Source organism: Mus caroli, unplaced genomic scaffold, assembly GCF_978045245.1.
Source record: "Mus caroli unplaced genomic scaffold, Mus_caroli_1 scaffold_13, whole genome shotgun sequence".
Lineage (NCBI taxonomy): Eukaryota > Metazoa > Chordata > Mammalia > Rodentia > Muridae > Mus > Mus caroli.
In genome coordinates this window covers 69529465-69541683 of record NW_028227268.1, presented here as the reverse complement: position 1 = coordinate 69541683, position 12219 = coordinate 69529465, and the positions used below count along the sequence as shown (strand labels likewise).

The window sequence follows — 12219 nt, the reverse complement described above, 5'->3', positions numbered from 1 at the left end:
TACCAAACTGAGCTGCACGGGGCCACATTTCTTGTCAGAGAATGTACAAAGAACAACAGCATAGTGGAGCATCCAACAAAATAAAAACACTGTTAAGAACTCCAAGGTACTTCAGCTGGGTACCTTGGAGACAAGACATGGTTTGTAAAGAACGAAGGGAAAAGCCCCTTCAGAGAGAGAGAGACTCTATGGAGGGGGCAGGAAGTGTTCCACAGCACGGGGTGTGCCAAGTCCAGATGTGGTCTCCAGATACCTCCAGCAGGCATACGTTTCCACTGAGGGGAGGACAGAGTTGTTTCTCAAGAAGATATTGGGGGTGGGATGCACATTCGTGGGTAGTGGAGGGACAGAGGCAAAGTTTGCCTTACTATCAGGAAGACCATAGAGAAAGGCAGGGAAAGGAAGACGGGACGAGCTGGATCTTGTAATCACTGAAAAAGTTTACGGAGCCCCTTGAGACGTTTGTGTAGGTTTTTTTTTTTTTTTTTTTTTTTTTTTTTTTTTTTTGAGTGGTATGGTTGGCGAAGAAGATGTGCGTGCTTTGAGAACCAAGGTCCTCTCTGCATAATGCCATAACTCCAAACTCGTGGGACAAGCAGGGTGAGGATCACTAGCAGTACGCTACGCGTAGATGTCGAGTCCGCTTCCCAAACTGCATCTTTCTCCGGTTCATCATTGCGCAAGGAGCCAAAGGCTGCCTGGCAGGATGCACCGGTCCGGCCCAGGGCTCCCGCCCTAGCTCCAGCTTAGAGCATCAGGTGGGACCTATGGCACAGGCAGAAGAGGCTGAGGGATCTCTCTCGGACCTGCAGCGCATGAACCATCCGATCGGTGGTCCCAGTGCATTTGCAGGTTCCAGTAGAGACAGTCAGCTTGAAGGCAGAACTCCCAGGGCACACGTAGCACCCCTCTGTGCTATGCACTAATCCGGCTTCCAAGGGACAGGCAGCAGGCCTCGGAGAGAGGCCCGGGTCCCCCAGACGTGGCAGTCCGGGCCCCCCACCTCACAGACTACAAGTCCCAGCAGCACCCGCAGCTAGTACCTCCCGCCAAGCCGCGGAGACCCCCGTCGGTCCCAGCCGCGGGGAGTGCGCTGTGCTGGGGCCGAGCCGGGTAGGGAGGCCGGTCCCGCGGGCGGGGGCGGGGCCGGCTCCGCGGCTTCTCCCGCCGCCGCCGCCGCCGCCAAGGGGAGTTTCCAGGAAGTGGCCATATTGGATCCATTCAGCCGCAGCCGCCCGGGCGGAGCGCGTCCCGCAGCCGGCTCATCCCCGCCGCGGCCCCGGCGTTCCCCGCAACCCGCCCGCCCGGTGCGCAGCTCGCCATGGCGGCCACCGACCTGGAACGCGTCTCGGTGAGGCCTGTGGCGCGCAGGGGCACGGGAGGGGGCGCGAGGCGGGCTGTCAGCACCGCGCGGCGGGGCTTCGAACCCCGGGACCCGGGAGCCAACCCCGGGAGGGTGTCTCAGAGTGTTGGGCTTCGCGCGATGTGAGCTCTTTCGCGGGAAGAAGCCAAGATCTGGGCTGATCGGGGCAGGTGTGAAGACAAGACTCGTGTCCAGAGGGGAGGATCCCGGACGCCCCCGACTCTTCTCTCCCAGGGTGTTCCTGCACCTCTGGGGACTTGCCTTTGCCGCGCAGGTGCTGTTATCTGCGTGCAAAGAGTGAGGATGCAGCCCCAGGGATCCAGGGATTTTTCTACCCCCAGCACACACACACACATTCCAGAAAGAGCTCAGGGGAGTTGCAGACTTTGGGTTGGAAGAACCCAGGCTCGCTGCTCATCTCCTCCACTGCCCTCCCGGGAACCTGGATCCTGGGTGCGACTCCAGACAGGTCCAGGGCCTCAGTGGTAGGCTCTGGCTCTGCGGCAGCCATTCCCAGGAGCTGAAGTGATTCCAGATCCAAACCATTGAGTGTTTGTTTGGGCCCCAGCCTGGACCTGCCTCTCTCTAGGCTGACGCCCCTTGGTGGTCCTAAGAGGGGGTGTCTGTGGACTTGAGCCAGGCTATAGCATGCGGAGGGGGCCTTTTGGGGGTTGTCTGCACTCTTGGTGTCTAAGGCTGGATTTGGGTGTGTCTGGGAGGCTAGGCTGTGACGGTGAAGGAAGCTGTGTCCTCTTGCCAGCATGTGAGGCCCTGGTCGACTGGAAGGGGAGGAGGGGAAGAGAGGGAGGAGGTGGAGGAGGGCCCAGGGCTGTTGGAGGGAGGGAGAATTCTGAATGTGTGACCGATAACAAATTGGTTCTGGGGCTAAATAAGGGAGCCAGGACTTATGTAATTTTGCTATAAATACTGTCATCTGAATTTATATATGCAAATTTCTTCTTTAATCTGAAAATACATTTGTTGGTCTTTGCGAATATGCATAACAAAGCAGGAGCTCCTGGTTTCATAATGTGTAGACTGTTGTGTTCTGTGCCCCTTGGGGAGGGGGCTGTGTGTCTGTTAAGTAAGTTTGACTTCATGGGGAACAGATGCAGAGGCTGGGCCAAACCAAGGTCCACTTCACTCCCGCGGCTGTAAAATGGAATTTATGTACTGTAGGAAAACAGCTGAGTCCTTATAAACCTGCCTAGTGGATGGAGACCAAAAGGGGTGTGTGTGTGTCTGTCTGTCTGTCTGTCTATCTGCCTGTCTGACGCTGTGTTTTCTGTGCTTAGCTGACCAGAAGGTTGTGTCTGTTCTGTATTGAGGTCAGAGGTTTGTCTAGCAGTTGATCTTGCCGGATGAGAGTATGTGTAAAGCAGCCAGCATCAGTGGCCTGAGAGGATTCCTAGAGATACCACTTGTTGGTCATGGGACCTCTTGCAAGCTGTTTAACCCTCCGTGTTCTCATCTACAGAGTAAGAGAAAAGTGTTATCTGCCTCATAGAGTTGTGTGGATAGTGTCAGGACATGATAAGGACTCAGTAAATACCCAGCTGTGTATGAAATGACTGCAGAAAATGTGTTTGCCTTGGTCGCACCGTGGCCAGAGGTATTCTCAGGGGGTCAGCTGAGCGTCCACCTTGTACAGCTGGGGCTTGGGAAGACCTTGCCTCTGTTTGCTTATGGATCACTTCTGTGGGAAGTCTTCATATTATCCCCATACTGAGCCAAAGCACAGAGCGGGGACTCAAGTTCAGCTACGACTGGAATCTTGGGGCCTTGATGGTTGTGCCAGAGGGATGGACGCCTTCCCCGCCCTCTGTGCTCTGTGCTGTCAGCCTCCTGGGAGGACTCAGATGGAACTGAATTTGGGTGGAGATGTTGGGTGGAGTTTGGCTGGAATTTAGAAGTCTGGTCTCTTTCGTCCCTTCCTTATCATCCTGGGAAGGTAATTTCCTCTCTTATCATGTGCTAAGCCATACTGATTCCTTACAGAGTTTTTTGGGGTTTTTTTGACAGTTAACTGTAGTTTTTGGCTTATTGGAGACACGCTGGATATTTTGCCAGCTGCAAGGTTTGGTGGCACGATTGGCAGGTGTCCACTGCCCCTCTGGTTTGTGCAAAGGTGGGCTTCAGATAACCTGCAAACTGTCTTAGACTGGAGTCTACAAGAGCACACAGAAAGGTTTGGGCTGTAGTTTGGGGTAGAGAGCTTACTTAACTTGTGTAGGAAGCCCGGGGTTCAACCACCCAAGCTGCCTAGAATTTAAAATGAACTCACTCAGCAGTGTATATTGAGATGGAGGTGAGTCGGGGTCTCTCTACATAGTTCTGGCTGTCCTGGAACCCACTATGTAGACAAGGCTGGCGTTGAACTCACAGAGATCCACCCGCCTCTGTCTCCCAAGTGCTGGGACTAAAAGCATGCACAACCACGCCTGTGTGTTGGTATTTTGACTTACCCTTATCAGCATGGTAGATACACCATAGGCCTATATTATATTTTATTTTTTTGTTGTGTGTATGTAAGTATGTATGTATGTGGGTGTGCTTGTGTGATGGTATGCGTGTGGAGGTCGAAGGTCAACTTTCAAGTCTTTCATCATATGGGTCCTGAAAATGGAATTTTGGCTGTCAGGTTTGACAGCTGATGCCATCTTGCTGGCCCCATATCTCTGACTGGGTCCTGCTCAGCCTTAGGTCAGCTCAGATGGCTGTTGTATATGTCTGCAGGATCAACCCTCAGCAGGTTCTGTCATCTCTTGTCTTCCTTGGGTCATCAGACACCTGGCACACTTTTGGGGTCCCTCTCTTCTTAGACTCTGACTCTGAGAATCACTCTCCTCCAACCTTGACCAGCTCCTGTGACTCCTGTCTGCATCTAATGGAACAAGGTTCAGACTCCTAGGTGAGGGACCCTGTAGGTTCTGGGCAAAGTGAGGATGTGCGGGGGAGAGGGGAGAAACGTGAAGCAGCCTCATCCTTGGCTTTCTTCCCAGCCAGTCGCTCCCTCGCCCCCATCTCCGCTTTATCCTCAGCACCATCTGTTACATCCGTTGTCACCCTGTAATCTTGACACATCCCCAAAAAGCATGCTATCCAAGGAGTGCCTATTTTGTCCTGAAGCTAGATGCGGGAAGCAGGCTTCTCACCCCAGTGTGGCTCAAGGGCCCTGTTCCCTGGGCTCTCCCTATCCTGTGAAAATGACCTCGGCGAGACTTTCTGGGCAGAAATGATAGCTGAGAAAAAGGTGTCTGTGGAGCCCCCAGTGCCTAGCATTGAGGGGTCACATGTGAATGCCACAGGCAAAGCCACGGCTCCACACCTTTCTCCAGGAGCTAGGGTTGTCTTTTCTTCCTCCCTTCCCTACCTAACAAACTAAGGACCAACCTTACTGGGACCTTATGGAATGGATTGGAGCTGTGAGTCTGGAGGGGGGTTGATGACCCAAGGCAGCATCCAACTGCGAACTGTTTGGGACAGGAAGAAAGACAATGGCAAGAGACTGGCCACAGAGCCAAGGAGGATAAGCAGAGGAGGAGAACTCAGGACTTGTCCAAAAGCTTTGGGTGGGCAGTGGATGTTTTGTGGTCCATCGTCTTTTTGCTGTCAGCAGGCTGAGATTGGGTGAGGAAGCAGAGTTTGGTTGCTGGTCATTCAACCATGGGCCCAGTGCCCAAATACTAGCTCCCACCTGAGTGCCTCTTGAGGTGATAGACTTTCCAGCCCTAGGATGAAATAGGGAGTGGTCTGTGTTTGGGACAGTAACTCCTGGATGTCTTTGTGACTGAAGCCCAGCTTGCTTGCGGCCATGCCCCAGAGCAAAGAAGCAAGGAGCAGCTGGCCTCCAGGTGTCTCTCAGGGCCTCTCCAGTTTCCTGCTTCCAGTTGCCTTTAGGGTTTTGAGACCCTCCCCACCCCCATCTTATAATGCTCTAGCTTTGTGGATAACCAGATGTGGAGCTGGTTGGGGGAACGGGGGGGACAGGGGTGGGGTGGGATGGGGGAATGGGACACATCTGCTTGAAGAGTGGGTTGCTCTATTAGCGTCCATAGGCGTTGTGTTCATCCTCAGGGCGCATGTGGGGAAGCCTAGCTGGGAGGAGGCCACAGAGGACAGGGTCGGGAGTTTCTGGGCAGTAACTACTATTAGCATCAAGACCTCAGAAATCCGTGACATCACTTAGGCGGGACCCGCAGACCCGTTGCCAAGGCAACAGCCGCCATATTCCCAGAATCCACTTGCCTCACCTCCACCTTTACCTGGGTTACATCATTACCCATATATATATAAAGAAAGCTCCCCTCATCTCTTTTTCTCTTCCCCCCTTCTCTTTCGGCTGCCACCTTGCCCTCCCCCCTCCAATAAACCTCTTACACGTGGAACCGTTTTGGCCTGGTGTCCTGTGTTCAGCCATGATTCTAACACATCAACTGCAGTTGTCTTTTTTGCTTGCCTTGAATTGGATATTCATTCCTAGGATGAGGAGCTTCCGGGAACATAGTAGGCTTTATGAACCAAGTTAGAGGGACAGAGTCAGAGGGGGTGTCCATCTCTGATCATGATCTCTGACTGTTCCCAGAGGGATCCTCTGGGTGTGGGCCACTGGGAACCTGGGCTTTCGGGGGGACTGTGGGACAGACCCAGAATTCTCCTCAGGGACAAAGAAGACCCTTTGCCTGCTGTTGGGGTGAATGGATAGCAGAGATGCATAGCTGTTCCTCCGTATCTGCCTCTGGCCATGTTGGTGTAAGGGCACCCCTCTGGAACCTGACAGCATCATCATCCAGCCTGAGGTGGTAAACAAAGCAGGGAGATTTTGGAATCCACACTCCCCCCTTCTAAGGCCGGTGTTTCATTCACAAGGAAATGCTGCCTCCTTCTTTGAATGGTTGGACCACTTCTGGATGAGCACATTGGCAGACAGCGGTGGCTGCCCCTAGAGTCAGTCTCTAGCCAAGTGGAAAACTGGAGAGGCTGTGCCTTCTGCAGCAGAGCACCCCCTATGTGCTGACATTTCCTCCTCCTCCTCCAGCAACACATGGAAACCTGAGAATGTGTCTGTGTCCCTGGCCTCAGTGGCAGGTGGCAGGGACGGGCATGGGCTCAGGAACTCTGCTCTTTTGTTTCTGGAAAACCCGTTTTGGTAGGTGTGTCAATCAAACCATCCCTAGTTGACGCGCTACAGCCTGGCTGTGGGAAGATGAGAAAGTGTTCTGGACAGAGAAGCACAAGACCAAGTTCTGGGCCTGGGAGAACCTGGACTGCTGGCCCAGCAGCCCTCCTCATTGTTAACCATGTGGGCACCATGGTGGCACTGTGAAGGTTGATCTGGGTTTGAGGTCACCCCCCCCCCAGGTCTTCTGTCTTGTAGAAGAGAGACGCTGCAGCCCAGGTGTCCTGGACTGGGGACAGGTGCTCCCTGTTTCTGTTCTCCTCAGGCCCAGGATGACAGCTTCTCTGGCTTTGCTCTCTCCCATATGACCTTTTAGTTATTTCCCGTGACCTCTGACCTGGGTTTAGAGGCTTGCTTGGAATCCTGGGACCAGAGCCTAAGCCGTTCCTGGGAACATTCCTAGAATTCCTCTTGGGCTCAAGGACAGTTGTGCTCAACACCACAGTTCTGGCCTGAGGCCTCTGCTCTGGCTATTTTTAAGGCCTAGACTTGCTTGGGAGTAGCTGAAGCCACTTGGTGCCAGGAACATGGGTGGAGAAGGCTCCCAGTGGTACAGTGACTCCTGAGGAGTGGGCTTTCTGTCCAACTGTCAGGGTGTACCCGACGATGCCTTGAGATGAACAAGAGGGTAAACCATTCTGAATTTTAAACCCTAAGATAGTCTAGGGGGCCAGCCGATGCTAGGCACAGGAGCTAGGGAACAGATGTGTTCAGAGACCACGGCGCTAGAAAAGCGTGTGGAAGACCTGGCGTGTGGAAGACAGACCTGGCATTAGGGAGCTAGCTGCTTAGCACCCAGGAACTCAGGAACCATATTTCCTAGATGGGTGTGGGGGGGGGGGGTCTGCTTTGATTCCATTCCCACCACCAGCATAGTTTGGGGTTCTTTATTCACCTGCAGCTCCGCCAGTCTTGCTGGTGTGGGTACTTCAGCAGATTTCCAGTCTCTGAAGATAGTCTGCTTTTGTGTGGGGGCAAGCCGTGAGGCCCGACTTCTCCCTAGATGCCACCTCCATTCTTGGTAAAACAGACGGTTCCTCATGTCTGACAATTAGGGCTGATCCCGGGGGTTCAGAAAGCGCAGTTCCGGACCAGGACAGGGATGTCCCAGTTACCCACTGGGCTGTATAATGAGCAAGGCCCTCTGCTTTGTTCTGCATGGCCAGGCAGGAAAGATTGCACTTTCTTAGTTTGGTTGCTTTCTCTGATGTGCCAAAGAAAGGATGACGTGGAGAGCCTTGCCTTTGCTCAGGATCCAAGAGCTCGTTAGTGATTACCGAGGGGATCTTGGCCATGTGCAAATCTTACTGTGTGCAGATCTCCAAGGTGCCAACTGTCTCTGTTCAGGGGGATTTTCAAAGATGTTTAGAGCCCCTAGTGAGCACCCTAAATTGCTAGATATGAAAGGGGCCAGAGTCAGCAAGATCTACCCCTGTCTAGGGCCTGCCAACCTAAAGGCTTGTCCTTGTGGAAGAGTACCTATGCCTCCATGCATCCAGAATGGAGTGGACACATCATTTCCCCAGATCTTTCCTCCAGACTAGTCTGCCAGACAGTAATGTCCTTGGTCCAGATACCTTCTCCTAAGTGCCAAGCCCTCTGTCGGGCCCGGTATTCTCTTTTTCTTTTGGTTTTATTTCCTTTTTCCTTTTCATGTTTCCCTTTTGAGACAGGATCTCACGTAGTCCAGGCTGTCCTCAAGCTTGCTAAGTACCTAGAGATAGATAGCATTGAATTCCTCAAGCTTGCTAAGTACCTAGAGATAGCATTGAATTCCTCAAGCTTGCTAAGTACCTAGAGATAGCATTGAATTCCTCAAGCTTGCTAAGTACCTAGAGATAGCATTGAATTCCTGATTCTTCTGTGTGTCCGGTGCTGAGACTACAGGTGCGTGCCATCATCCCTAGTTTATGCTTAATGTTCACATCTTTCTATTCTTTTCACTTGGTTTTGTTTGAGGGAGGCACTAAGGATAGAAATTGGGGCCTGATCCGATGGTTAGGAAAGTGCTCTACCACTGAGCTACATCCATAGCCCTTGGTAATCCAGGCTGGCCTTGATCCTTCTGCCCTAGCCTCTTTAGCATTTGCTAATGGCGTGTGACAACCAAGCTGACTTGTTTGTAGATCTTCTTGTTGTTGTTGTTTTCAGACAGGGTTTCTCTGTGTAGCTAGCCCTGGCTATCCTAGAACTCATTTTGTAGGCCAGGCTGTTCTCAGTTTACAGAAATCCAACCGCCTCTGCCTTCTGAATGCTGGGATTAAAGGCATGAGCCACCAGCACTTGGCTTATTTGTGTTTGAGACAGTCTCTCTCTGCTGTTCAGGCTAACTTTGAACTCCTGATCCTTCTGCCGTGGCCTCCCTGACATTGGGATTGTATGTATGTGTTGCCATGGCCTCCCCCTGTTGTATTCTCACAGTTGACTGCAATCTAGCCCTGTGGCAACTCTGGACTATGTCTGAGCATGGACTCTACCATTTCCTCCTCTTTCTGGAAGTTGCGGGTCTTTCAACCAGAGTATTGCGGCCAGAAGTGTGAGTTTCCCAATCATGTTGTCGCTGGTCAGATACTGAGCAGTGTGGCCTCCTGTCTGTGACTATCTCACAGTGCCTCAGTGGTCTCATCTGTACAGTGAAAACCACACTTCAGCCAACCCCACGGAAGCTGCTGTGTGGAGTAAGATAGAAGGTGTATATTTCAGAACTTGTGTTAGCCGTAACTGTGGTTATTATCATCGGCATTGATCCTCTTTGGCATTTATGGTGTCTTCCTGGCCTCTATGGCACTTGAGTTTAGAACAAGCTTGGGGTCGAGGATGTAGTGCCCTCACCTTCTCACTGTCCCAGTGCCTGCCACGCAGCAGACGTGTCCACTGTTGACAGGCTGGGATGGACTGGGAGCCTTCCAAGTGCAGCAGAAGCAGAATGTGTTGGCCAAAGGTTTGTTGTGCTCTCCATCCCTGCTGGGCTGCTTAGTGCCGCTGCCTCCGGCCGCACAGGGTGGGAAATGCTAAGTGAGAGACAGTAGCGCTTTGGGGGTTTAGTTCATACACAGGGGTTCTGAGCGGTGGCTGGTGACCTCCATTCTTCTCTGAGCCTGTAAATTCAATGCCCGGCCTTCTTTGCCCCTTCTTGAAGTTTCCGGAGTCTCTCCAAACTCTCCTGTCCCTGTGCATGCCTTGTTCCATGGAGACTAGAAGTCAAGGCTTCTTCAACTGCAGTGCTAAGGTTCTACTCTGCTGGAGTATAGGCCGGGCATGTAGGAGGTAGGGCACACGGGAGCTCTGTAATTGCTCTGACATGTTCTTGGCTGGGCTCTTTCAAGAGGTGGCTTTAGTCTTAGGCTAGCTCCCCAGATGTTCATAAAGGCCTCCCTGAGCCACTTCCTGTGGCATCATGCTGACTGGCTATCACCAAATGGCAGGGCTGTAACCCAGCAGGAGACCTGATATTCTATCTGAGCCCTGGCCACCATATCATGTAGGGGACACCTTGGTTGTTACCAGTTCTTCCTGTGCTATGACTGCTCAGGCTAGCGAACATCTGAGAGAAGGGCGACACTCTGCAGTAAGTAGGACATTTTGGGTCACGAGTTAGTGATGCCAAATGTGTGATCAGGAAAGCCAGCATTAGTGAGACTCATCCCTCAATAAAGCCAGAAGGTCACATCAGCCTCCTAAGAACAGAGAAGGACACTGTCCCTGTTAAGGCCATAGCCATGTTTCTCTCTGCATAGGGGCAACCAGAGATGCCACCCACTCTGGTTCTTGATGGACCTGGGAGGATACAGTGCAGCTTTGGCAATAACTTGGGGGTGATAATCTCTTTGCCCTCTACACCTTCCATAGAGAGAGCCATGTTGTGTAAGGGAAGGGCAGGCAAGGCTGCTAAAGCCTCAATGGGGAGCCTCTAGAGCTCAGAATTGTAAGAAAGCTGGGGGAAGTGAGAACTAGGCTGGCCTGCTCTCTCTCTCTCTCTCTCTCTCTCTCTCTCTCTCTCTCTCTCTCTCTCTCTCTCCCTTCCTCTCTCTTCCTCTCTCTCCCTCCCTCTCGCTCTCTCTCCTCTACTTTCTCTCTTTTTCTCTCTCTTTCATGTCCTCTGCTGAGGAGTGTGTGTGTGTGTGTGTGTGTGTATGTTTCCAGACACAGCTGACTTGGTCAGTTTGGGCGGCAGACTCCAGGATGTTGGATTGCATCCTGATTGTGTCACTCTTGGAACAGGAGCACGAACAAATGCGCAGCCTTCTCTGCAAGCACAGCACAGCACAGCCTTCAATCTTAGAGATTTTCATTCTCACCTAACAATAAGCTTTAGACTGTTCTGTCCTGCATTTGATCCGCAGGCTGCCACAAGCAGGAAGGAAGACTGAATAATGAAGTCCTGTGTGAGGTGGGCAGGCGACACTTCTTGTGTGGCAGGAATTGAAGGTGGTGTTCATGAACTTAAAAATGAGCAGTGGTGTCGTGGCCGGAGAGCAGGGGAGGCATAAGGAACATGGCTTCCCCAGCCTTGAGGCAATCTTTCCGAAGTGGAGAGAAGAGGTGGCCAGCCAGGATGCATAAAGTGTTAAGAACTGGTGCAGGGGAAACAGGACCACTGTCTGGGATGGCCTGCTGTGCTGTGTGTGTGTGGGGGGTGGGGGGCAGCTAGGAATAGATGCCAGCAAGAAGACAGAGATGTTGACACATTCCCATCCACCCCCTACCCGAAGAGCCCAGGAATTCAGGAAAGCAGGTGAGCTTTAAAAGGTGGACTTTGTGGCTGAGAGATGGCCCAGTGGGTAAAGGCGCTTGCCGCCAGGGCTGCTGACCTAAAGTCAATCCCTGGAGCCCACAAGGTGGAAGAAGAAAAGTGACAAGCTACCCTGTTACTCCTCCAGGAGCGTTGTCACATGGGCAAGCCCCAAACCCAACAAATAAATAAGTAAATAAATATGTAACTAAATGGATAAATGGAATGAATGTAAAAGAAGGGGGGACCTAGGCACACCTCAGTTGGCAGTATGCTCAGCTAGCATGCCCAAAGCCCTAGGCTTGCTCTCCAGCACCACATAAAACTAGGTACGTCAGCAAGTGCCCGTGATTCCAGCCCTGGGAGATGGAGGCAAGAGACGTAGAAGTTCAGTGCCATTCTTGGCACAGCAAGTTCAAAACCAGCTTGAGACTGTCTCAAAAGAAAACCAAACACCCTCCTACCCCCCAACACACACACACACACACACACACACACACACACACACACACACACAGAGAGAGAAATTTAGAAGTAACCAGTGGGGCTGGAATTGAGCCTGGTGGAATGCCAGGCAGAAGAGTCAGGGGAAGGTCAGAAGTATCTGTATTGCTTCTGATGTGGGTACCAAGAAAGGAAAGCTGCCTGGTGGGCCTTTGCAGGTTATATATGCAGCCCTAAGGGGACTTGTCCTGAGTGGGGAGATTGGGACACAATGCCCTGGGGACGGCAGTAAGGAGAATGGTCATGAAAAATAAGTACCAACAAGAGTCTTTGGAGAAAACAGGTTTACGGTAAACTTGGCTTATTTGAAATGGGTAAAAAGGTCACATAAAATCTAGGATGCTTGTAGACATAGTTTGGCATGATTGGTACAGGTGTAAATACCCTAAGGCGGGTTGGGTTTTTGTGCCAGAGGCCAGACTGGCTAGAGAGGTACAAGCC

The 12219-nt window shown here is 52.1% G+C and overlaps 1 protein-coding gene across 7 annotated transcripts in view; it reads left to right on the top strand.

The window, feature by feature from the left end:
• The first annotated feature begins 1059 nt into the window (after window positions 1-1059).
• The window catches only part of Septin8 (septin 8), a 29917-nt gene continuing 18757 nt past the window's right edge, over window positions 1060-12219 (top strand). For 4 of the 7 annotated variants that reach the window (XM_029483810.2, XM_029483809.2, XM_021175615.3 and 1 more), the window contains exon 1: window positions 1060-1351. In XM_029483810.2, the coding sequence (XP_029339670.1) occupies window positions 1322-1351 (30 nt within the window). In that variant the 5' untranslated portion in view covers window positions 1060-1321. The remainder of the gene's footprint in view (window positions 1352-12219) is intronic. The other 3 variants (XM_021175613.2, XM_021175616.2, XM_029483811.2) reach the window with 1 other exon arrangement.